This window comes from Cervus canadensis, chromosome 23 (assembly GCF_019320065.1).
Source record: "Cervus canadensis isolate Bull #8, Minnesota chromosome 23, ASM1932006v1, whole genome shotgun sequence".
NCBI classification, from domain to species: Eukaryota; Metazoa; Chordata; class Mammalia; order Artiodactyla; family Cervidae; genus Cervus; species Cervus canadensis.
Window position 1 is genome coordinate 6,077,822 of NC_057408.1, and position 23,984 is coordinate 6,101,805.

The 23,984-nt window shown below is 36.6% G+C and overlaps 1 protein-coding gene across 2 annotated transcripts in view; it reads left to right on the forward strand.

Annotated features, from left to right (window-relative positions):
- ME2 (malic enzyme 2) overlaps window positions 1–23,520 on the forward strand; it is a 49,384-nt gene extending 25,864 nt beyond the window's left edge. For both annotated transcript variants that reach the window (XM_043443894.1, XM_043443895.1), the window contains 6 exons: window positions 1,901–2,015; window positions 4,419–4,561; window positions 10,061–10,163; window positions 17,886–17,956; window positions 18,439–18,537; window positions 22,679–23,520. In XM_043443894.1, coding sequence (XP_043299829.1) covers window positions 1,901–2,015; window positions 4,419–4,561; window positions 10,061–10,163; window positions 17,886–17,956; window positions 18,439–18,537; window positions 22,679–22,846 — 699 coding nt within the window. In that variant the 3' untranslated portion in view covers window positions 22,847–23,520. The remainder of the gene's footprint in view (window positions 1–1,900; window positions 2,016–4,418; window positions 4,562–10,060; window positions 10,164–17,885; window positions 17,957–18,438; window positions 18,538–22,678) is intronic.
- Window positions 23,521–23,984: the final 464 nt, after the last annotated feature.

The following is a 23,984-nucleotide window of genomic DNA, read 5'->3' on the forward strand; positions in this document are numbered from 1 at the left end:
GTAAACTTTCATGATTAAGCTTATGCAGTACACAATGCTGTTATATTTTTGTGGTGTTTATTCGTATATATAAACTACTTATCATTTACATCTTTGGAATAAGTTTATGTCATTTACTTTGCTCTAGTTCCTGAAATCTTTTCTTAGTTAGTACCAGTATTCTATTAGGACAAAAAATGAAATAAAAAATTGAAGTATATGAATGAAAAATCTTGAATGTTTAAATTTTAAATAATTTTTTAAGTATTTAAAAAAGCACCACACATTGTGATTAACTTATTTAACCTTTTTTCCCCCCAATCTCATTTGATCTTATCAAAAATTTTATGAAATTTTACAAATGAGGGAAGAGGTTTAAAAAGGTCAGGTCATTCTTCCAAGCTTAGAAGTCATGGAGGTGGGATTCCACCCAAATAGCCTGACTATGAACCCTATGCTGTTAGTCATTCAACTGTGCGTCCTCCCAAAGCTCTAACTGCCATATTTGCTTGTATGTCAGACGCAAGGGTTATTAAGACCTGGAAGACCATTGGTATATATTTTTGCTGGTATGCAATGAGTTTGGTGCTTCTGGTTTGTGATGTTTGTTTTCATAAATGTTTTGATTCTTTATCATATTTGCAGTAATCAAGTCTAGGATGAATGTATATACATCTGCAAGTTCAGGATATGTTTTTTGTTTAGCACGAGTTTTAGGCTTTGTATCTCTTCTTGGGACCCAAAACACTGCCCTCTTTTTTGAGACTTTGAGAGTTTCCGAATGAAGCCGTCATGGAAGAGCTGTGGTCTTCTTGGGAGCAAGCATGTGAAGCCTAGTTCTGAGAACTAGGATCTATTGAGGCTGTATTTCAGTCCTTTAGTTAATTCCCCAGCCAAGTGATGATGGAGTTTTGCTTTTCTGAGCCCCTGCTGGTCCTCACCTGGGGCTTGTCTGGAACTCTGCTGTGAAAAGTCACCTTTGCTAGGGGAGTTCTTCTCATTTGCCAAAATAAGGACATGGATTTGTCATCCTGGTTTGTTTTTGCATTCAACATGTTTTTGTTTGCTTTAAACTATTGAGAAATTCATCACTGTTCTAATGTGTCGGTGGTACCTCTCCCACCCTTGTGACACTACTAAGGAGTTTATTTTTAATGGGTTTTGACCTGGGATTTGGTGAGGAAAGCATATTACTTCATTCAGCTATCTTAAACCAGAATTCCCCTTTCCTCTTGTTCTTGAACTCTTGGTAGTATAAGTCCATAATATCTATCTGAAATTCTGAAATCCCTGAATTTTACCTGAAGTTCATTTGGTAATAAATCTCACAGACCTGAAATCACCTACTAACTTTAGTAGCAAGACCAAAGATGGGTATTTACCTTTTGTACTTGATGTGACTATTCATAACTTCCGTTCAGTTGTGGAGTGCCCACTGAGAGGGTGTTTGTGATATATGACACACTGTAGTATTCTTGACTAGAGAATCCCATGGACAGAGGAGCTTGGCGGGCTACAGTCCATGGGATTGCAGAGAGTCAGACGCGACTGAGCAACTAGCACTTGTGATATATTATCATAAGACATTTCTGAAATATGAAATTCTAAGCTCTAAAATGCAGCCAGCCCACATAAGGAATTGTATGCCTTTGTGTCCTGTTGGATTTAGGAAGATTTCACAGAGTAAATGAATTTTTGAAAGGGATTAGAAATTTTCAGTTATAATGGAATTTGATGCATGTTTTATATTTTGGTTTATGGTCAATATGAAGAAAGAATTGGAAGATAATGAGTTGAAGAGAAATGTAAATGAAAATGAAACATTCTTACTGTAGTAACAATATGTGACTTATAATGATGTCTTTTCAACGAATCCTCAATAAACATTTACTAAAAAATTATATTTTATCTAAAAATTCAGGGGCGGAAAGCTAAAATAGAAAGTCATCAGGAACCATTTGCTCACTCAGCTCCAGAGAGCCTACCTGATACTTTTGAAGAGGCAGTCAATATACTTAAGCCTTCAGCTATAATTGGTGAGTAAAGTTGTTGCCAAGTCATTCTGTTACTTACCTGTATAATGCCAGGCATAACTTCCACGCAGAATCACTAACAATGAAGTGACATATTTTAGCTAGCTTTCAGCATATGTGTTTCTGTGATAGCTTTGTTTCTGAGTTGGTCTTTGTTGGCGTGTAGTCGCTTCACAGTGCTGCGTTGGCTTCTGCTGCACAGCAAAGTGAATCAGCTACATGTATGCCTATACTCCCCCTCTTTTGGATACCCTTCCCATTGGTCACTGTAGATGTGATAGCTTTTTTTTTAACTGAAGTGCACTTGATGTGTAATATCATATAATTGACAGCTGTACAGTATAGTGATTCAGAAATTTTAAAGGTTATACTCCGTTCCTAGTTATTAAAAATGTTGGTTGTATTCCCTGTGTTGTATGTGATAGCTTTTAGGTACAGTGTATACAGTTCTGTTAATAGATTTTGCTTGTACTTTTAACTTCTAGAAGCTGTGTGATTGCTCATGCTTTGCTTTTAGAGTTGGTATGACTGGTGGGCTCAAAACCTGAAAAAGACCAAGGTTATTTGACAGACTGTACCAAGAAAATCCTATGCAGAGTCAAAGATTTTCATTGACAACAAAGCTGAAAGCTTTTGGTATGTTTTAAGAGTCAGGCATTTAATAGCTGACATCAGACTGTGTAACATGGCATTAACAGAAAATGTAAAGAGTCTTTAAAAGAGGGACTGTTTCATATACTATACAGCTATAAGATTTGAATGTATCATTTTTCTTGTATTTTACCAATTTCTTGGAGGAGCCCTATGGAATTTTAAGTAGTAAGCTGTTTTAAATCACGAACAGTTTTTATGGTTAGGAAAAGGATATCTGTATTAGGTTCTTTACTGATTGAAACTCACAATTTTTTAGAGTGAGAAGTAATCTTTAAGACTGTAAGTGCATTTCTCTCAGAACTCAATTTTTTGTTGTTTGTTGTTGTTTAGTCACTAAGTCATGTCTGATTCTTCTGTGACCCCCACAAGACTATAGCCCGCCAGGCTCCTCTGTCTATAGGATTTCCCAGGCAAGAACACTGGGGTGGGTTGACTCAATATGGAAACCTAAGAATCTGTCCATTGACTCTGACCCTGGAGGATGAAGGAAATGAGAAAAAAAATGTTTCATTCTGTTAGAACTCATGGATTCCTAAGAATATGTCCACATGCCTCATGTGACCACATGGGAGAACACTGAGTATACATTCCTTTTTTCCATGAACAAGCACAAAGTTGTTAAACAACTTGCCCAAGATTTTGTGAGTACTTCATATAGCCAGGAGTGACAGAGGAAGCACTAAAATTCTGGGCTCCAGATCAGTATTTCTCTTTATTACATGTCAGTTTATAAAATGGAATTTAAAATTTCTTTGTTGATTGTAAGCCTTTTCCTTGGATGAACTACACAAGTGTTCAGCTGAGGCATTACTTGTCACCGCCAAGTCCCGCTCTGGGCTGAGTATTCTTCCTTCAGCCATGCCTCTGTACACTGCACCTGAGCACCTATGACCAGTTTTCTGATTTACTGTTTGCTCTCTTGTTTTCCCTCTCAACTTGTAAGCTGCCTGCATTATACTCACTTTTATATCCCAGTGACCTACATACAGTGTCTGAGGCATTGTAGGAGCTTACTAAAAGTTCATTAAACTGATCTCTGTCAGGAACGTGGATGACTATAGTCAAGAAGATCTTTTTTCCCTTCTAAACTGTTATTATTTTATAATGAGTACCACAGAGTTTAACAAGTTAACATTTAGAGATGCAAGTTTTTCATTTAAAAAAGAATTTTAATTGTGGCAAAATATATATAACTTAAAATTTGCCATTATACCCATTTAAAAGTATACAGCGAGGTAGTGTTAAATGCATTCACACTGTATAGCCAGTTTGCGGAACTCGTCCCCTTTTAAAACTGAAGCTCTGTGCTTATTAGCACAATTACGTGATGGAGGTAGTCTTTTTTTTTTTTCCCTGCTGCACCATGCAGCATGCGGAATCTTAGTTCCCTGACCAAGGATCAAGGATACTTGTATCCCTGACTAGGGATACTTGTGCCCCCTGCATTGGGAGCATAGAATCCTAACCACTGGACTGTCAGTGGACCCTGGAGGTTGTCTTATACTCTGTTTTTTTCTCACAATTTACTATGTCTGGGGTAGATAATAAATATTTAAGTAGAAATTTTAGTGTTTTTATCATTTCTCTTTGCAGATGTAAGATTGGAATTACCTTAGCAATGCAAACTTATCTTTGTAATGGGAGTTTATGTGTGCTTTTGTTCTGTTAAACCTATTGTAGAAATGCTGTTGATGGGATTGCTATATTTTACTTGTAATGAAGTTGCTTTTTTCCCCCCTTTATTTATTATAGGAGTTGCAGGAGCTGGCCGACTTTTCACTCCTGGTGTAATCAAAGCGATGGCTGAAATCAATGAAAGGCCTATAATATTTGCATTAAGTAATCCTACGGCACAGGCTGAGTGCACAGCTGAAGAAGCATACACGCTTACAGAGGTATTAATAACAATATGAAATGGTTATGTCTGTTATTTTCCCTCCATTAGGGAAGAGTTTAAATTTTAGTTCTTTTGAATTCTTTGCCACTGCCACTGGTTTATATCCCAGTTATAGGTATCTGCTTATATACCATTGGAATAGTTGGATTTTTCCCCTACTGTTCCATAGGGATATAGTTGTAATCTCCACAGTGTAATCACTTTCTGTATTGTTCTTGCAGGTGACCTTTAAGAGGCTCTAGGAAGTGGGTTTTTTTCTTTTTATTTGGTTACAATATTGTGTTATTTTCAAGTATACAGCAAAGTGATTTGGGGTTTTTTTTTGTTTTTTTTTTTTTTTTCAGTTTTTTGTATTCTTTTCCATTGCAGGTTTTTACAATATATCGAATATAGTTCCCTTTGCTATGCAGTAAATCCTTGTTGTTCAGGAAGTGATTTTTAAAACCTTGTTTAACAGTGATATATAGCAGTAATTATTGAGTCATGCCCTTAAGAATAATTCATATGTCTTAGTTTTTAGTGTTTTGTCTCTGTTAAAAGTTTCTTTATTATGGAAAATTTGAGGTATATACAAAAGTAGAAAGAATGATATAATTTAACCTCATGTACCAGTGTTGTTGTTATTTAGTTGCTAAATCATATCTAAATCCTTTGTGACCCCATGGACTGTAGCCCACCAGGCTCCTCTGTCCATGGGATTTTCCAGGCAAGAATACTGGAGTGGGTTCCCTTCTCCAGGGGATCTTCCCGACCCAGGGATTGAACCCAGGTCTCCTGCATTGTAGGTGGATTCTTTACTGGTGAACACTGGGGAATCCCATCATGTACCAATATTCTGCTTGGTACAAGCAAATATTCTGCTGTAAAATATTCTGCTTCAGAAGTGGTCAGTTTATTGCCAGTCTTGTTTCTTTGACATCCTACTCACCTTAGATTAGGAAGCCAGCCTCAGGTGTATCATTTTATTATTAATATTACAGTATATCTCTCAAAAGTTAAGAATTCTTTTAAAAAATATAATCACAGTATCATTATCACACCTCACAGTTTTTGGTGTTTGTATTTTTTTTTAATTTTAATTATTTATTTTTGGTTGTGCAGGGTCTTCATTGCAGCTCGTGGGCTTTCTCTGGTTGAGGCAAATGGGGGCTACTCTGCAGTGTGTGGGCTTCTCATTGCTGTGTCCTCTCTTGTGGAGCATAGGCTCCAGGTGCATGGCCTGTCACATTTCACAGTTTTGACAATTTTTGAATGTTTATTTGATGCTTTTGTGTAGCTCTTGGTTCTCTACTAAAATTTTGTCTTGTCATTTAATTTCTTGAATATATGAATTATAATTAGTTAGTATCTGATAGTAACAAATATCTGACTCTCTATCAATACATTTCTAGTATGTGTTTTGTTTCCTTCTTGGTTATCCAGTTCTTGTCTTTGTAAGTTGACTTTTGCTTTTCACTTCCTTGTTGAGTGCTAAGTAGTGCAGATAAAGAATTGTAGCAATAATTTGAGGCTTGAGATGAAGTTAGCTTCCTCCACAGGGACTTTACCTATCCTTCTAGAGACTGTTTGTCTGGGGTGGTGGTGGTTGGTGGTTTAGTCACTAAGTCATGTCCAGTTCTTTGTGACCCCCTGGGCTGTTGCCTACTAGGCTCCTCTGTCCATGGGATTCTCCAGGCAAGAGTACTGGAGTGGGTAGCCATTTCCTTCTCCAGGAGATCTTCCCGACCCAGGGATCGAATGTGTTTCTCCTGTGTCTCCTGCTTGGCAGGCAGATTCTTTACCACCAAGTCACCTAGGAAGCCCTCTTTTCTGGGGTAGCTCCTCATAGTTCATCAGGATGTAGTCCATGGGAGGCCTCATCTGTTTTCACAGTTAACCTTTTCTCTGGAGTGTGAGTCAGAAACCCTGGGGTATTTATTGGCACCCCATCTCCACCCCTAGTGGTCTCTAAACTTTACTTTTTCTCTCTCTGTCATCATGAGACTCCTGATAACCTTTGCTGTTCAGGCTCTCAGCCACAGATTTTCATTTTGAAATCACTAACCTGAAGGAGGAGAGCTTCAAATGCTGAGTTCGAATGTCTTGCTCTCCTCTTTTTTGAATCTTGACCATCTCTATCTCCAACCCTCCCTATTCTAGGTAGCACTCCTGCTTCCTTAAAACATATGTTTAATACATTTAATAGAGTTTTTCTCACTATTACCAAAGGGAAAATTAGTGTGAAGCAACCTAGAAGACTATTCCCAAAGTAGAACTCTGTCTCAGATCTTTCTGAACTTCATATTCATGCTCTTTATATATATAGCATTATTTTTCTCATTGTTATAAATTTTATTTTGACACATATATTCTCTCAAAATTCCTTCTGAGTCTATATTGCCATTTTGCTTCAGTTCAGTTCAGTTGCTCAGTTGTGTCCAACTGTTTGTGACCCCATTGACTGCAGTACACCAGGCTTCCCGTCCATCACCAACTCCCGGAGTTTACCCAAACTCATGTCCATCGAGTTGGTGATGCCATCCAACCACCTCATCCTCTGTCGTCCCCATCTCCTCCTGCCTTCAATCTTTCCCAGCATCAGGGTCTTTTCCAAATGAGTCAGCTCTTCACATCAGGTGGCCAAATTATTGGAGTTTCAGCTTCAGCATCAGTCTTTCCAATGAATATTCAGAACTGATTTCCTTTAGAATGGACTGGTTGGATCTCTTTGCAGTCTGAGGGACTCTCAAGAGTCTTCTCCAACACCACAGTTCAAAACCATCAATTTTTTGGTGCTTAGCTTTCTTTATGGTCCAACTCCCACATCCATACATGACTACTGGAAAAACCATGGTTTTGACTAGACGGACCTTTGTTGACAAAGTAATGTTTCTGCTTTTTAATATGCTGTCTAGGTTGGTAACTAGGTTAGTAACTTTTCTTCCAAGGAGCAAGTGTCTTTTAATTTCATGGCTGCAGTGACCATCTGCAGTGATTTTGGAGCTCCCAAAAATGAAGCCTATCACTGTTTTCATTGTTTCCCCATCTGTTTGCCATGAAGTGATGGGACTAGATGCCATGATCTTCATTTTCTGAATGTTGTGTTTTAAGCCAGCTTTTTTACTCTCTTCTTTCACTTTAATCAAAACTAAAGGTTGCTGCTGCTGCTGCTAAGTTGCTTCAGTCGTGACCGACTCTATGCAACCCCATAGATGGCAGCCCACCAGGCTCTGCCGTCCCTGGAATTCTCCAGGCAAGAACACTGGAGTGGGGTGCCATTTCCTTCTCCAATGCATGAAAGTGAAAAGTGAAAGTGAAGTCGCTCAGTCATGTCCAACTCTTAGCGACCCCATGGACTGCAGCTCACCAGGCTCCTCCGTCCATGGGATTTTCCAGGCAAGAGTACTGGAGTGGGTTGCCATTGCCTTCTCTGAAACTAACGGTTATCATCCCCCAAATTATCAATTAGTCTTATACAATGCCTGTTTGATACATATACTACATGTATTATGGGCCTTGGCATTTCCAAAATATAAAAAACTTAAATGTTTTGGGCGATAGTAGTTTATCAGTAGAAGACTGTTAAAACATTTAAGAATTTTATTTTTTAAGATGTACACTGTTTGAATGAGTGAAAACTCCCCAAAGAGACTGATTTGATATAGTCTATTCCATTAGTTCTCAGTTGGAAATTTTTACATAATTTTTTCCTTAGTGTTACATGAAATAATGATATAAATATATATATTTGTAGTTACTGCTTAAATTTTTAGTGTCCTTTTGTTTTTGGTGGAGGGATATTTTGGTGTTACTCTAACTCCCTCTGCTGCTTAGTGAGAAAAACCCTTAAAGTTTTTCATATTTTATTGGTCAGTTGCTTCTAGAACAAAGAGTAGGATAGCATGGATTTCAGAATGAGAATTCTTTTAATAAGTTCTTGCTACTATAGGTTGATTATGAAAGAAGAATTTTAAAAAGATGGCCTGGAGAAGATGAACTGCAGTTGAATCTTGCCATTCTAGAGAAGATGCCCAAGATCTTTCTAAATCTCCAATTATTCTAAATCTCCAATAATGCCATGAGAACATACATTTTTCCCATGAAGAGCTATATTGTATAGCCCACTTTATAAGTCTATTAAAATTAATGGTGGCATAAAAAAAAAATAAAAAAAAAATAAAATTAATGGTGGCATAAAAATAACCTATATTATACACATTATGGTAACACTTACGGCATTAGCCATTGAACTAACCTCAATCTGGCTTCCCTTGTGGCTCAGCTGGTAAAAAATCTGCCTGCAGTGAGGGAGACCTAGGTTCAATCGCTGGGTTCAGAAGATGCCCTGGAGAAGGGAAAAGCTACCCACTCCAGTATTCCGGCCTGGAGAATTCCATGAACTGTTTAGTCCATGGGGTCACAAAGAGTCGGACACCACTGAGCGACTTTCACTTTCACAACCTAAATCTTCAAAGAAAAAATTTTTTGTCACAAAGAAAGCTATGCTTAGAACAGGTGGAGAATGGGGATAGCTATAGCTGTCTGGATTTGTAGGTCCAAGACAGTCACCTGGGTCCACCACTAGCACAGTTGACTTGTTTCTATACCTAAACCTGAGATCATTTTGAAACTGCAAGTATGTCTTGTAAAAGTAATAATTACTATACATAGTAGATCTTCAGATTGTCCAAAGGGTCAAATGCTTGAGTACTAAATCCAGTAGGGTCTACTGTGTTTTGAAGAATACTCACTCTTGGTATAATACATATCTTTGTGTGTGCGCGTGCCCAGTCATGTCTGACTCTTTGCAACCCCATGGACTGTAGCCCACTAGGCCCCTCTGTCCATGGAATTCCCCAGGCAAGAATTTTGGAATGGTTTGCCATTCCCTCCTCCAGGGAAATCTTCCCAACCCAGGGATTCAACCCACGTCTCTTGCACCTCTTGGATTGGCAGGTGGATTCTTTACCACTGCGCCACTTGGGAAGCCCAGTACACATCTTTAGATGTAGGGAGAAGCAGACAAAGCATTATCTAAAAAAATACGTATTAGTGAAATGAGATGATGGTAATCTTATAAGCCTTTTGTGTGGGTTAAATTAACTGAGTTAACACATATAAAGCACCTGGTACAGAGCCAGAAACAGCAGGTGTATAGTAAATGGTAGCGATAGAATTTTTGATGTTTCCCCCTCATCACAGATGTTTATAGTAGTCTTTATTTATTATTAGGGGGGATATTTTCTTGCCATCCACATTTTTAAAGTTTTAAAGGAAAGAGGAGTGTCAGGTTTTAAGTTTATTAATGGACATTTTTCAACTTTATTTGAATGGATGCTGTGCATAAAACAAACCTCTTTCTAATAAGAATTTTAATAAAGGGATTGAGTTCTAAAATAAATTGTGCCTTATGCAGGTAATATGTTGGTCTACTACAGAGTTTAATTTTGTTTTCATTCACCTCAATTTTCTAGTCTACATAAAGTGACAAGATTGAGGTTATTTCATTACTCAACAGGGAAGGTGTTTGTTTGCCAGTGGCAGTCCATTTGATCCAGTGAAACTCAGTGATGGGCAAGTCTTTACACCAGGTCAAGGAAACAATGTATATATATTTCCAGGTAAGTGCCATCATTATGTTAGAGTAATGATTAGCTACAGTAAAATTCTTCTTGAAATTCTTTAGAAATTAATATTTGAAAAACAACAGTATTTATAGGATTTTGCTATAAATGTACAGGAAAAGTTAAGGAGTTCAGCAAATCCATTGTGCTCTATTTCCCCTGAAAATTTAATCATACTGTTCATTAAGTTTGTTTTTATTATAGAAATAAAATAGTACATGATTCATAAAAATGCAAAAGGAACAGAATATTAAAAAATCATTTAACCCTCTTTATCTCCCCTTGATACCTCCTTATCATACTTACAAGCTCTAACCACTGTGGTTTCCTTTGAGTCTTTCTGATGGTTACCATCATGACTGGCACACGTATCTCCCCTTATCTTGATTCTTCCAACTCTAGACTGATACGTGTGAACTTCCAACTATGGTATCTAAGTAATAGTCCACACATGCCTCCTACTACCTTGCTTCCTCTCTACTCTCAATTTCTGTTACTACTTTTAGTTTTCCTAGTAGTCAGCTTTATCCCTGCATAATGAACTTAAAGAGCTTTTGTGAGCAATTTAAGATAGCAATTTAAGATTAGCTTGTCACAGCGAAAAATGAAAAAAAAATCTGGTATTTAGCTTCCTTATCTCTTATTTCATCTCTCAACTATAGTTGGTTAATATTTCTATTGTAGAGAAATTCTTGAAATTTGCACTGTATTTTGTTGTTTTCCATGTTTTGTCTTGGATTGATTCTGAAATTAACTGACTATACATTATTCATGTCTAAAGAGTGTGGTTTGATAAATACAGTAGAACATGCAATTCTATATCACAAAATTTTTGACATTCAAAATCTTTTAAGTGTGAGGTGTAATGAATCCTCCTTTAATTTCTTGCTTGTTTTCTTCATTGCATCTAATCCTACCCCACAGTAAATCATTTCTGTGGTGATTCTCTTGCCCATGTACACTATTCCTTTCTGTTTGTTTGCTGATGTTAGCCTGAGCTGTTTAAACTCCACTTGGTTTTCTTTTAAATTCCTCTGTTGTTGTTGTTCAGTTGCTAAGTTGTGTGCTATCCTCTGTGGCCCCGTGGACTGTGGACCACCAGGCTCCTTGTCCATGGGATTTCCTAGACAAGAGTACTGGAGTGGGGTGCCATTCCCTTCCCTATGGAATACATCTTTGAATAAGTTTTCGTTTTTGTTTTTAATAAAGCGTGGATGAAAACTGAGTTTTTATGTATATGAAATGTCTTTATTTTTTTCTGTCAGTTGGTTGGGTAAAGATTTGCAGATTCAAAGTCTTTTTCTTTTTAGTTGTGCCATGTGGCTAGCTGGGTCTTAGTTTACTTCCCCGACCAGGGATCGAACCCAGGGCCCCATCAGTGAGAGCACTCAGTACTAACCACTGGACTGCCAGGAAATTCCCTCAAAGTCATTTTGTCAGACCTTTGAAAACATTTCTCCATTCACTTTTAGTGGCCAGTGTTGCTGACAGAAAATCTGGTGTTGATGAGATTCTCATTCCGTTATACATACTAGCTTTGTGTCCTTGAAAATGTTTCTTTACCTTTAGGATTTCTGAAAGATGAGTAAAATGCATTCAGGTTTGGGCTTTATTTCCATTTATCATGAATGTCTGCAAGTGGGCCAATTCACTGTATCTTCTTTTCCAAAGGATTTTTTTTTCCTGTTTTTATTTTCCCTCATTAATTTCCTTCCATTATTTCTGTTTTTTCCTTATGGAACTTGGGTTGGATGACCATGGTCAAATCACTCTGTTGTCCTTGACTTGTAAATTTTATTCATATTTTCGCCTCTTGTCTTTTTTGTTCTGTAATATGGGGGATTTCTGTGGTGTTCATTCATTCATCTGTATCTGTTTTGGTTTTTAGCACTTCTAGTGTATGTTTTCAACAGTCTTCTTTTTATTATGGAAAATTTCAAGCATATACAAAAGTAGAGGGAAGAATGAAGTCCCATGTTTCCTTCTCCCACCTTTTATCAACTGGTAGCTGGTATGTTTAATCTATATTCCCACCCATTCCACCTTCACTGGGTTATTTTAAAGCAAATCAGAGACATCATATAATTTCATTAATAATACTTCCGTATGTGTCACTAAAAAAGTGAAAACATTTTTTTACTTAAACATAACCATAGTACTGGTATCACATCAAAGAAAATAAACAATAATTGCTTAATATCATTATCAACTCAGTAGGGTCAAATATTATTTTTTTATTCCCAATAACCTTTTATTCATAGAATAACTCTTTAATGGCCACTTTTCTTTTTAAAGCTAGCAGTGTCCTTTCAGATCTCTTCCTAGAGTTATTAAGATTCTTTTAAATATTTCTTCCTTTGTGTTGTTTTATTTTCCAGCAATTTCTGGTGATCCTTCATTTATTCGTTTTAATGAAAGAATCATGTAGAGTAAAATAGTGACTTGGCGTGAGTTTCCTTTGTACTTGTGTCTTTCTCCTTGTGGGCCTCTCCCTGAGGAACTGCAGCCAGCTGTAAGATTTTATGACAGGTAGAGCTATAGCATGCAAAGACTGGCATCAAGGCAGCATGTTATTGTAACTCTTGTTAAAATAAAGATTTGGGGCCTGTGAATATCTTGATGCTCTTTCCTCCTTTTCCCCCATGTAGTTGTGGTTGTCTTAGAGTTCCACTCTGCTTGTCTCTTGAGAGATAGCGTCTGTAACAGAAATTCTCCCATCATTGACTATCTCTAGAACTTGATAGTGTTCAAAATCAGTCTGTTCCATCCAACAGTATTTCTCTAGCATAAAGCCTTAAAAACATGAATACTTTTCTGTTGACTTACCAAAGCCATTTTTAATATTGCATTTGACCAATAGAGCACTTGACAGTTGGTTACTTTTCTATAACACTTCCCTGTCCTAAATTAACAATAACAGTTATTAGGACTATAAATATAGACATAAAAATGACTTGGTAGCAGAGGTTAAAATGGATTTAAAAACAAGATTGGCCAAAAGAATGTTCATGAAGCAAGTAAAAACTTAAGGCTCTGTTTGAATTGTGTACTCTAGTAGCTATAATTGGATGAACAACAGAAATAAAACCTGAAAAGGGGCTGAGGTTTCCTAATGAGGAAAAAGTGGCCGATAGGTAAAGCTGTGCTTCTCAGCAAGTGAGGACAAGAGCTGGAGTCTGGTGCCTGTGGAGGGTGGGCTGCTAGTGAACCATCTCTTCTCTGGGCTGAAACCCTGAAGGACTGTACCTTGGAGTGTGGGGATAGTTCACCCTTGAAGTTACCTGTAAAACCTCAAGCCTTTGTTTTGGCCTGCCAGTGCCCAGAAGTGCTCAGCAGAAACAGACAGAAATCTTCTCTGGTACAAGACAACAGTATCCTGCTCCTCAAGTTACTCTTACAAATAAATCTTCAAATTCAACCCCAGTTAAGAAATAAAAAAGAAATGAGGCACCTGAAGAGACAAGACAAACATAAGCCAAAAGTAACAGATACCGCAACAACAACAAACCCTCTGGAACTCTAGACATCAGACAAGTGCTATGAAGCAACACTTATCGTTTGAGGTGAAAGCATTCAGCCAAGTAACACTAAATTCTAGAATTGAAAAATACAATAAGTTAACTCAGTTAATGAGGCTTGTAGAGATTAGACCAAAGAAAATTAATAAACTGGAAGATAGACCAGAAGAAACAATCAAGAGACAAAACAAAGAAGATACAGAAGAACAAGTGAAGATATATTAATGTTAATAATTATATTAATTAATATTAATATATTAATTGAGGTCCAGAGGAAGCTGAGAGTAAGAATGAAAAAGAGGCAATATTTACAGGCTTCATGGCTGAGAATTTCTTAGACCTGACAAAGGACATCAATACATAATATTCAGGAAGCTCAGTGAAATCCGCATGGAATAAATAAAAAGAAATCCACATCTAGGGACATTATCATGAGGCTTCAAGAAATGGCAACAAAGAGAAGACTATGCATGCAGCCAGAAAAAAAGGTTTCCTTCAAAGCAACAATTGTTAGACCAACAACTGACTCCTAACAGCAGCAAGATGCCAGAAGGCAGTGGAGTGATCTGTGTAAGTGGCTTTTACAAAATACTTTGTTAAGCTCAACTCGTTACACAGTGTAAAGATCTTTCAAGAATGAAAACAATGAAGATTTTTTAGAAGAAGAAAAAAAAAAGGATTCACCATCTATCTGCAGACATGTAAAAATGTAGAATAAATTCTAAAGAGTATTCCTTAGACTAAGGAAATATAATTCCAGCTAGAAGTGCAGAGATTTAGGAAAGAGTGAAGGGTAAAAAAGCTGTGATTATTTGAGTTAAACAAAAAGAATGTCATATATATAGGGGAAAGCAGTAATGATATACGGGATTTTGAAAAATACATAGACAAAATACACAATAATAAGAACTTATGGGTTACATAGAGTTAAACTGTTAAGGAGATACTTCCATTGCCTGGCAGGAGGGTAAATTAAAAATTTGCATGAAACTTTTGATCAGGATGTGTGTTACAAATTTGAGGATAACCACTAGAAAGCTAGGAGAAACTTCCAAGCTATGATAAGAGAATATGAAGGGAGAAAGTGAAATGATTTTTTTTTTTTAATTCCAAGGCAAGAAAGAGGAAAGGGAACATGAACCAGACAAAACTATATAAGAAGACAACAGATCTTGGCCCAAGAAATTTCAAGGAGAGTAAAGAAAAAAAGGAGGGAAGGAAATTATCAGACTGTTAACATTTCCCCAGATCCAGATTTCCAGATGGGAAGGGCCTACCTACCATGTGCCAGACATGGTGGGTGAGAGTAACACGCCTCAAGGCACATCATTGTGAAATTACAGAACATTAGATACAAAAGAAAAAAAAAGATCCTACATAATTCCGGAGATGCAAAAATAAAAAGATAATCACAGGAAAGGGATCTGGAATTCACAGTGTCACCAGACTTATCAACAACAATGCTGGAAGCTGGAAGGTATTGAAATAATGTGTCACAATTCTGAAGGAAAATTACTTCCAAACTAGAATTCTAAACCCAGACAAACTATCAAATAAGTAGAAGGTAGTAAAAGTATGCGTGTGCTTGCGTGTTGAGGGACTGGTGGGGGCTCTTCAAAAATGCAAGATTTAAAAAAATGTATCTCCCAAAAAAGAAAAAAAAAATTTATCTCCCTTATACTGTTCTTTAGAAAACACTGGAGAGTACAGCCTACCATAAAAAGGGAGGAACAAAAATACTAGGAAGAAGTGAGGCTTAGGAAATGGACTCAACTTAGAAGCAAAGGGAATCTGCATGAAGATGAAGAGTTTCCAGGAGTAGCTCCGTATCTAGGATGGAGAGCAACGAGGCCAGGTTGGAGCTTCAGCAGATTTATTCTGGGGATGAAATGAGAGATGTGAGGTAGTTGAAATTACTAGATGACTGAGACAACTAAATTAATGAGTGTCTCAGCATGAAATAATTTTAAGTACTCAAAAAGGAAAAACAAAAAGACAGTAACTTCAGGGAAAATAAAGTTATGCAGAAGAGGAAAAGTTAAGATACAGTGTTAATACATGGCCCAACTGTTAATAGCACTTATGAAGGAAGTCATAATAATATAAACACTGAATATTGATTCAACCAAAATTATGCTCTAATTCTATTGGGAAGAAGGCTGGAAATATGCCAGAAAGATAAATATTTCTTTGTCACAGGAAGGAGTCCGTCATTTCCAAAACTAATAGTCAGTTAGAAGAAATAGAGGCAAGCTGTGAGAGAGAGAAATGTTATTAGGTTAGTGAGAAAGCAATTGCGATTTCCGACCATGGATTTTAAAGCATTGTAACTAGGTTCATCATGACTTCCCTGATGGGTCAAGCAGTAAATCATCCTCCTTCAATGTAGCAGACACGGGTTCAAGCCTGGGTCAGGAAGATCCTCTGGAGAAGGAAATGGCAACCCACTTCAGTATTCTTGCCTAGAGAATCCCATGGACATAGGAGCCTGGCAGGCCACAGTCCGTGGGGTCACAAAGAACCGGACACGACTGAGTGCACGTGCACATAACTAGACTCAAGTACATATTTATTAGTCAAAACAGAAACCGCTACAGTGAACACATTTTTGTCAGTGAGAAGTTTGTTTATTCTTATAGCATAAATATCCGTGCTTTGGGATTTGATGAACTCTTAGAAAACATTTTTTGCCTCCTGCTGGTTATGGAAGCTGGTTTTCTCTGCAAAAAGTTGTTGAGATGCTTGAAGAAGTGGTAATCAGTTGGGAAGAGGTCAGGAGAATATGGTGGATGAGGCAAAACTTTATAGCCCAATTCATTCAACTTTCGAAGCATTGTCTGTGCAACGTGCAGTTGGGCATTGTGAGAAAAATTGGGCCCTTTCTGTTGACCAAGGCTGGCTGCAGGCATTAGAGTTTTTGGTGCATCTCATTGGTTTGCTGAGCATACTTCTCAGATGTAATGGTTTCACCAGAATTTAGGACCCTATAGTGGATCATACGTGCTGCGATTCATGGGGTCACAAAGAGTCGGACACGACTGAGCAACTGAACTGAACTGAAGTGGATCATACGGGCAGCAGACCACCAAACAGTGACCATAACCTTTTTTTGGTGCAAGTTTGGCTTTGGGAAATGCTTTGGAGCTTCTCTCTCCAAGCACTGAGCTGGTCATTGCCTGTTGTATAAAATCCACTTTTTGTGACGTGTCACAATCCAATCAAGAAATGGTTGTTTGTTGTTGCATAGAATAAGGGAAGGTGACACTTCAGAATGACTTTTTTTTTTTTTTCATTTTTGGTCAGCTCAGGAGGAATCCACTTACTGAGCCTTTTCATCTTTCCAATTTGCGCCAAATGCTAAATGACCATAGAATGAATGGTCGATGTTGAGTTCTTGGGCAGCTTCTTGTGTAGTTGGGAGAGGGTCGCCTTTGATGATTGCTCTTAGATGGTCATGGTCACCTTCTGGCGGCTGCCCACTGCGCTCCTCATCTTCAAGGCTGTCTCCTCTGTAAACTTCTTGAACTAGCACTGCACTGTACATTCATCAGCAGTTCCTGGGCCAAATGCATTGTTGATGTTGTTGTCTCCACTGCTTTACAACCCATTTTGAACTCGAATAAAAATATCACTTGAATTTGCTTTTTGTATAACATCATTTCTATAGTTTGAAATAAATATAAACAGCAAGTAATAAGTCATTAGCAAAAAAAAAAAAAAGCAAAAACTGTACTTTAAAACGATGTATAACATTTATTTAAGACCACATTTATTTAAGAATGTATTCCAGTATCAGCCAGCAAAATTCAACAATGCAAAACTGCAGTTACTTTTGCACCAAACTAATAATCAACTAAGAGGATTAAAAATAGTCACCTCTGTAGAGCAAGAAATAGAAGATTAGAGAGGGACTGGGAATTAATGTTTTTGTAACAACTGTTGATGAATTGTATGCATTTGTAAATTTGATAAATGTGAAAACTAAATCACAAAAAGCCATTTGATATTTATTTCTTCTAGTAAATGAGAATTGTAATAGTTAAAGATCATTTGATTTTAGTGCTCAGATTTCTCTTTTCTCTTGGCTGCTTTTTCAGAGAAGCTGTTTGGGGGAGGGATGGCTTATCATTAATTTGCTTTAAATCTAGCAATTTATTTCACTCCTTTCATAATTTGAAGTGACCTTACTAATGTATTTCAGGTGTGGCTTTAGCTGTTATTCTCTGTAACACCCGGCATATTAGTGACCATGTGTTCCTAGAAGCTGCAAAGGTAAGGTTTTAAATATTGTTTGGTTATTTTATAAAGGGTGAATTATAAAAATGAATGGATCTTAAAAACAGAGAATAAGTTAAATCTGCCTTATGAATGGAAAGGAAATGACTCATCCATTATTTTTTTTATTTACCTTCTCCTTTTACATAAAATTAATTTACCATGATTTTCCCAGTGTTTAATTGCAAGCTGTGAATCATTTCATATATTCTCTGCCTATCTTATACTTATCTAAAGGTTACATAATTGTGACAGCACAGATAAAACATCTTTAAATCTGATAAAAAGTTTTTAAATAAATCTGATTATTTATTTACTGTTTAGTGGAAAGCAATTTTAATTTCTGCAGTGGATTAAGTGTATTCCTGATAGAAATGTACCTGGATTATTCTGTTTCCCCAACCCTTTTCCCATTTCATTAGTCCTTATTACTCTGTTATTTAAACGAACAAAAATGAAATTCTTTTCTCTCTTTTCAGGCTCTGACAAGTCAGTTGACAGATAAAGAGCTGGCTCAGGGGAGACTTTACCCACCACTTGCTAATATTCAGGAAGTTTCTATTAACATTGCTATTAAAGTAAGTAATAATTTATACCTCTTCATAGAAATTTTAGTGGTGTTTTTACACAACTAACACATGTTTGAGAAAAATTGGGAACATTGAGAGAGTGCAAACAAGAAATTTTAGGTTGCTCATATTCTTACTACCAGAATCTTGTAACCCTCCTTTGATACCTTCTAGTCTTTTTTTTTCTAGCCTTTTTTTCCTTCCCACACACATATAAAATGCACACATGTGCAGTCACATATGCCTATTTTTAAAACTGGTTTCTCACTGCATTTTTTCTACTGAATATATTGTAAGTGTAGTATGTAAATCAATAATAATTCTTATGAGCATTAATATTTGTGGAATTCTCTTTGTTGTTAGATCATGATTTGTTTAACCATTTCTGTTTTGGGGGACATTTAAGCATCTTCTGTTTCATAAGAAATAATAATATAGTGAACATCCTTAGATAATACTATAGTGAACATCCTCAGATAATATTACAGTGAACATCCTCAGATAATATTATAGTGAACATCCTTAGATAATATTACAGTGAACATCCTCAAATAAGTCTTTATATGCATTTGTGATCATTTTTTCTTAAGGTAAATTTCTCATCATAAGAACAAAAGGATTGACATGTTAAGGCTTCTGATAAACATTGTCAAATGATTTTTCAGAAAAAAGTATTGATTTATACTGCCCTGTTAGATAGGAATGTATTCTGCCAATACTTAGAATTATTTTTTTAATTGCATGTTATTTTCATGTAAAGCATTTACTTTATTAAATTGAAGAATATTTGTGTTTTTATTGAACAATAGTATTCCTTTTGTACTTGTCTTCTACTTTCTAACAGTAGGCTCTTTAAACATTAAGGGTAATGATGCTTCTGTTTTCTGTGGTGTAGGTATTTTCCCCTTTGTCATTTATTTTAACTTAGTGACATTTTTCACACTTTTTTAATGGAATGATCTGTTTATTTAATGGATTGTTTCCTTACCTCCTATGGATGGTAATGCTTTCTCCCTCTCCAAAGTCGTAAACATCTACTTGCATGTTCTAATAACATAAAACTTTTTAATTCCTCTGAGATTTTAGTGTATGATATGAGACAGAGAAACATGCTTTCCTGAATAGTTAACCAGTTGTCTCAGCACCAGCTTATTGGGAATGCTGCTCTTGTTAACATAAAAACAAACATTGCTTCCTTTGCTAGGAGTCTGTTCCTGACCATATTTGCCTTTTATTAGGCACTGTTTTAACTTAATGTATGCTATTTGATACTACACATTATACATATGAAACCATCATTATGGTTTTTTCAGGATTTTCTTTCTATTCTTATCTTTTTATTCTTTTGGATGAATTTTTGAGTCAGTTTTTTTAATTCAAAACCTGCAAACTATGAGACGGTATCATGTTTATAAATTGGTGAAATTGAGTCTTTCTGTATTGACTCTTCCCTATTTGGTATCTCTCTCTCCATTTACTAAGGTTTTTCTCTAAGTTTTTCAACATAATTTTGTTGTTTTCTTCATCGAAATGTGGCATGTCTCTTATTACTTATTTTCATAGATATTCAAAATTTTCATTATCCTTTAAGATAACATTTTCCCTTTCCATATATGTTTCTTCACTGATCATTTCTAATATATAGGGAAGGTATTTTGATAAATTTATTTGATAATAAACTTTGATAAAATTTATTTGATAATAAACTTTGATAAAATAACTTTGTTGAACAAAGTTAATTCTTTTGGAATTGTTGAATCATCTGTGAATTGTGAATCATCTGAAAATGACTTTTTAAAAAATATATATAACTCACTTTTTCCCTATTTTACTAAATTACTAGCTATGTAAGAGCAGTTTTAAACAATTGAGTTGATAAGGGCACACATCCTTGTATTTTAATAAGGATTAAAATAAGTACTTTTTAAATCTTTTTGAAGAAGTAGGCTTCTGTTCCTACTATTTACTAAGATTTTCTTTTTTATTTTTGGCTGCTCTGCATGTCTTGCGGGATCTCAGTACCCCAACCAGGGAGTGAACCTGGGCCTCAGTTCCACTATTCGTAATATCCGTGATATTCGTAAATATCAGGATTAGATGTAGAATTTATCAACTGCACTTTCAACTTAAATACTGATGATCATAAGATTTTACCCCTTTGACTATTAATGTTATTGTTGCATTATATTAATACTCATAAAATAAGCAAAGATTGGGAATAGATAAAGAATAATATGCCTAGGAAATAATTCTGTTGATCTGGAGTATAGATAGGAAAAAGGCATTAGGTAAGATTTGAAGTTAAGACAGGCTGTACAGATACACAAATGCCAGACTTAGGAATCTGAATACCTTACTATTGTAAAACAGCTGAAGAACTTAGAGCCCAGCATTTGGATGAATAGAGTTCAACTTTAGAATGTTATAGGTGGGACAGATTTTGGAAGATGCCAGTCAATTAGATTACTAGGATGTCCACACGAAAGGTAATATGTGCGGAAAAAGAAGATCTGTGCTTGGGGATGGTATGGGAGCAGAGCCCCCAGGACTGTGTCTTTTCCCCCCTCCTCCTCCTGTGTCCTGAGGTTTTCCTTCTTAGGAGTCGAGGGATCAGGAGAGTAGACAGTGCTTCGTGTCTGTCCCCCAGCACTACCCACACCACAGGGCAGCTTCACGTAGCCACTGGTCACCTGCTGGACATCTGTGCACCCAAGGAGGACTCGATCTCAGGCCCTGCCCCCAGTCTTTCCAGTGGATACAGACGTGTTTCCTGCATTAGACTAGACAATACAGGTGACCCTTGAACAATGCGAAAGTTAGCTGCTGACTGCGCAGTTGAAAATCTACATATTACCTTACTGTTGGTCCTCAGTGTCTGAGGTTCTGCATCCACAAATTCAACCAACTGGGGATCACGTGGTATATATTTAGTAAAATAAATTCACATATAAGTGGACCTGTGCAGTTCAACCCCTTGTTGTTTGAGGGTCAACTGAATTTGACACATTTTCCATCACAAAATATCATGAAATTGAGTTCCTAAGACCAAGGATTACCTTTAATAACCATCATTTTTCCTTAAATATTTCTTTTAGAAAACAGAAAGAACTAATAGTAATCATCATTTAGAATGGATATTAGAGGAGGAGACATAATTGTTTGAAAAAAAAATTTTTTTTCTACCACGTATCACTATGTTCTTTTTAAAGTTAGACCATAACTTGAGAACTTAACTATATGACAGATACTGTGCTACCCTGTGAGGAAGCTTTTTCATTCTGCCTCATTTTACAACATAACCAAGACTCAGAGGGTTTATCTTCACCAGCAGTCTGTGGCTTGCTATAAAGATCAGAAATTCATTCAAGCCAGTTTAGGTGGGAAGTACCTAACTTAACTTTTTAGGGTGGTCTGCAGTCTAGTCTCAGAATGCTTTGGGTTTGAAACATATTTCTCACTTTAAATACCTTGGGCAAGTTACTTAAACTCCTCAGACTTTGTTGTTCTCATGTATAAAATGAGAAGAAGAGTAATAGTACTTATAGGGTTCTTGGGAGGATTAAATGAGATACCCATGTAGAGCACATAAAAACATGCCTGACACTCAGTGATGGTGGTGCTGAGTTATTACCATGTGCAGGTTCCAGCGCTCACTTTACTTCACCTTATAGTTCTAGTGTCCAACACCTAATTTGTAATAATTTCTGTGTCCTTTCATCGAAATTGTAGAGCAAAAACACCTGGCTCACTTGGGTTAGATGTTCACCCTAGCCCCATCAGCTGTGACCAGGAAGCCAAGTCTCCCACACACGTCCTGGCAGGGCTGTGGGAAAGGATACAGGCAGGGCAGGCTACCCAAGCGGGTCTGCTGGACCCACACACAGTAAATCGGAAAGTCACTGCAGTGTCAAGGACATGCTGACATTTCAGGGCGAGGGGGACGTTAAAGTCACTTTAAAACATATCAAACTTATGGTGAGATTGCAGATATTTTTAATCGTCTAATAGTTTCTGAATGTTTTGAAATGAGTCAAATTTATTTTGGAAAAAAACACCATCCTTCGAAATTCATTACTTTGTGTTTTAATAATACCTTTTCTCTTAAATAGGTTAATACTCAGAGCCATACAGTAATCTTATTATTTTTCAGGTTACAGAATACCTGTATGCTAATAAAATGGCTTTCCGATACCCAGAACCTGAGGACAAGGCCAAATACATTAGAGAAAGAATATGGCGAAGCGAGTACGATTCCCTGCTGCCCGATGTGTATGAGTGGCCAGAGGCTGCGGCGCGCCCTCCCCCGATAACAGAGTAGAAGGGCACACTGATACTTCCCATGCGTCAGGGAGCTCCTTTTTCCAGACAGAAAGAGATAATGTTCTGAAATTCATGTTTTTTTCTGTGTTTAAACCCCCCTCCACTTTATTTTTGCCCATGAACCTACACTCCTGTACCAGGGTGGATGTGTTGACTACTCTGTTAATGCCCACCTGCACCCTGCAATCAAATGGCCATAATGCTTTCATTCTCATTTGTAGCTCACATCACATCAGAGATATTAAAAATGTTCTTGTGAATGTCTTCACTTGTGCTCTTGTTCACTCTTAGCAAAATATTTGCTAGTTACTACTATAGCTAAAAATCTCTTGTCCAGTTCTTCTGGGGCTACTAAAATAGAAATTTACTTCTGTGGATATGAGTACAGAATTTTGAGAAGCCAAATTTAACCAAAGTCTGAGGACAAGCTGTCAATATCTAAACATATTCTTTTTTATCTGCTTTATTTGACCTTCATCCTCTGAGACGCCTTTCCAGTAGACAGATACAGAAAAATCTACCCTATTATTTATTTTCTGGGACTAAACTGAAGCTTAATTATAAAGTGAAACAGGAACTATTGCTGTCTTTAGACAAATTAAATAGTCATTGTTTTCAACAGTGTGTGAAATCACAGTGTAATTTTGTAAAATAAAGGTAATATCTTTAATTGCCTTAATTATGCTATTTTTATTGCATAACTAGAAATTTAGGTTTGCTTATTATGAAAAACACATTTTCATTTTCTCCTGGATGATTCTAAAGAACGGGGTTTAGGTAGACCTCATAAATTATGATTTTTGATGTGATTTTTAACAAATTGACCATGTGTTTCCCATCTAAATGAGTCACATTTAGACTCATCTACGTGTATCTATACCCTTATTCCAGTAGTGATGGTCTTTATTGAGATAATTTTGGAATGGTCCTATGATACATTCCTTTAAATATCATTAGTAGTAATAACTAACTCCTTCTCCATTTGAGATGGATTTAATTTTTTGAAATCACCAAAATTAATTTAGAGCTAAGTGGGAGTGAATAGGTGTTCAGACCAGTAAATGTCATTTTTAGTCCCAGTAACATGGGTAACAACTAGCTAGTGAAACTGATTTTCTTATGTGGCTTACACATTG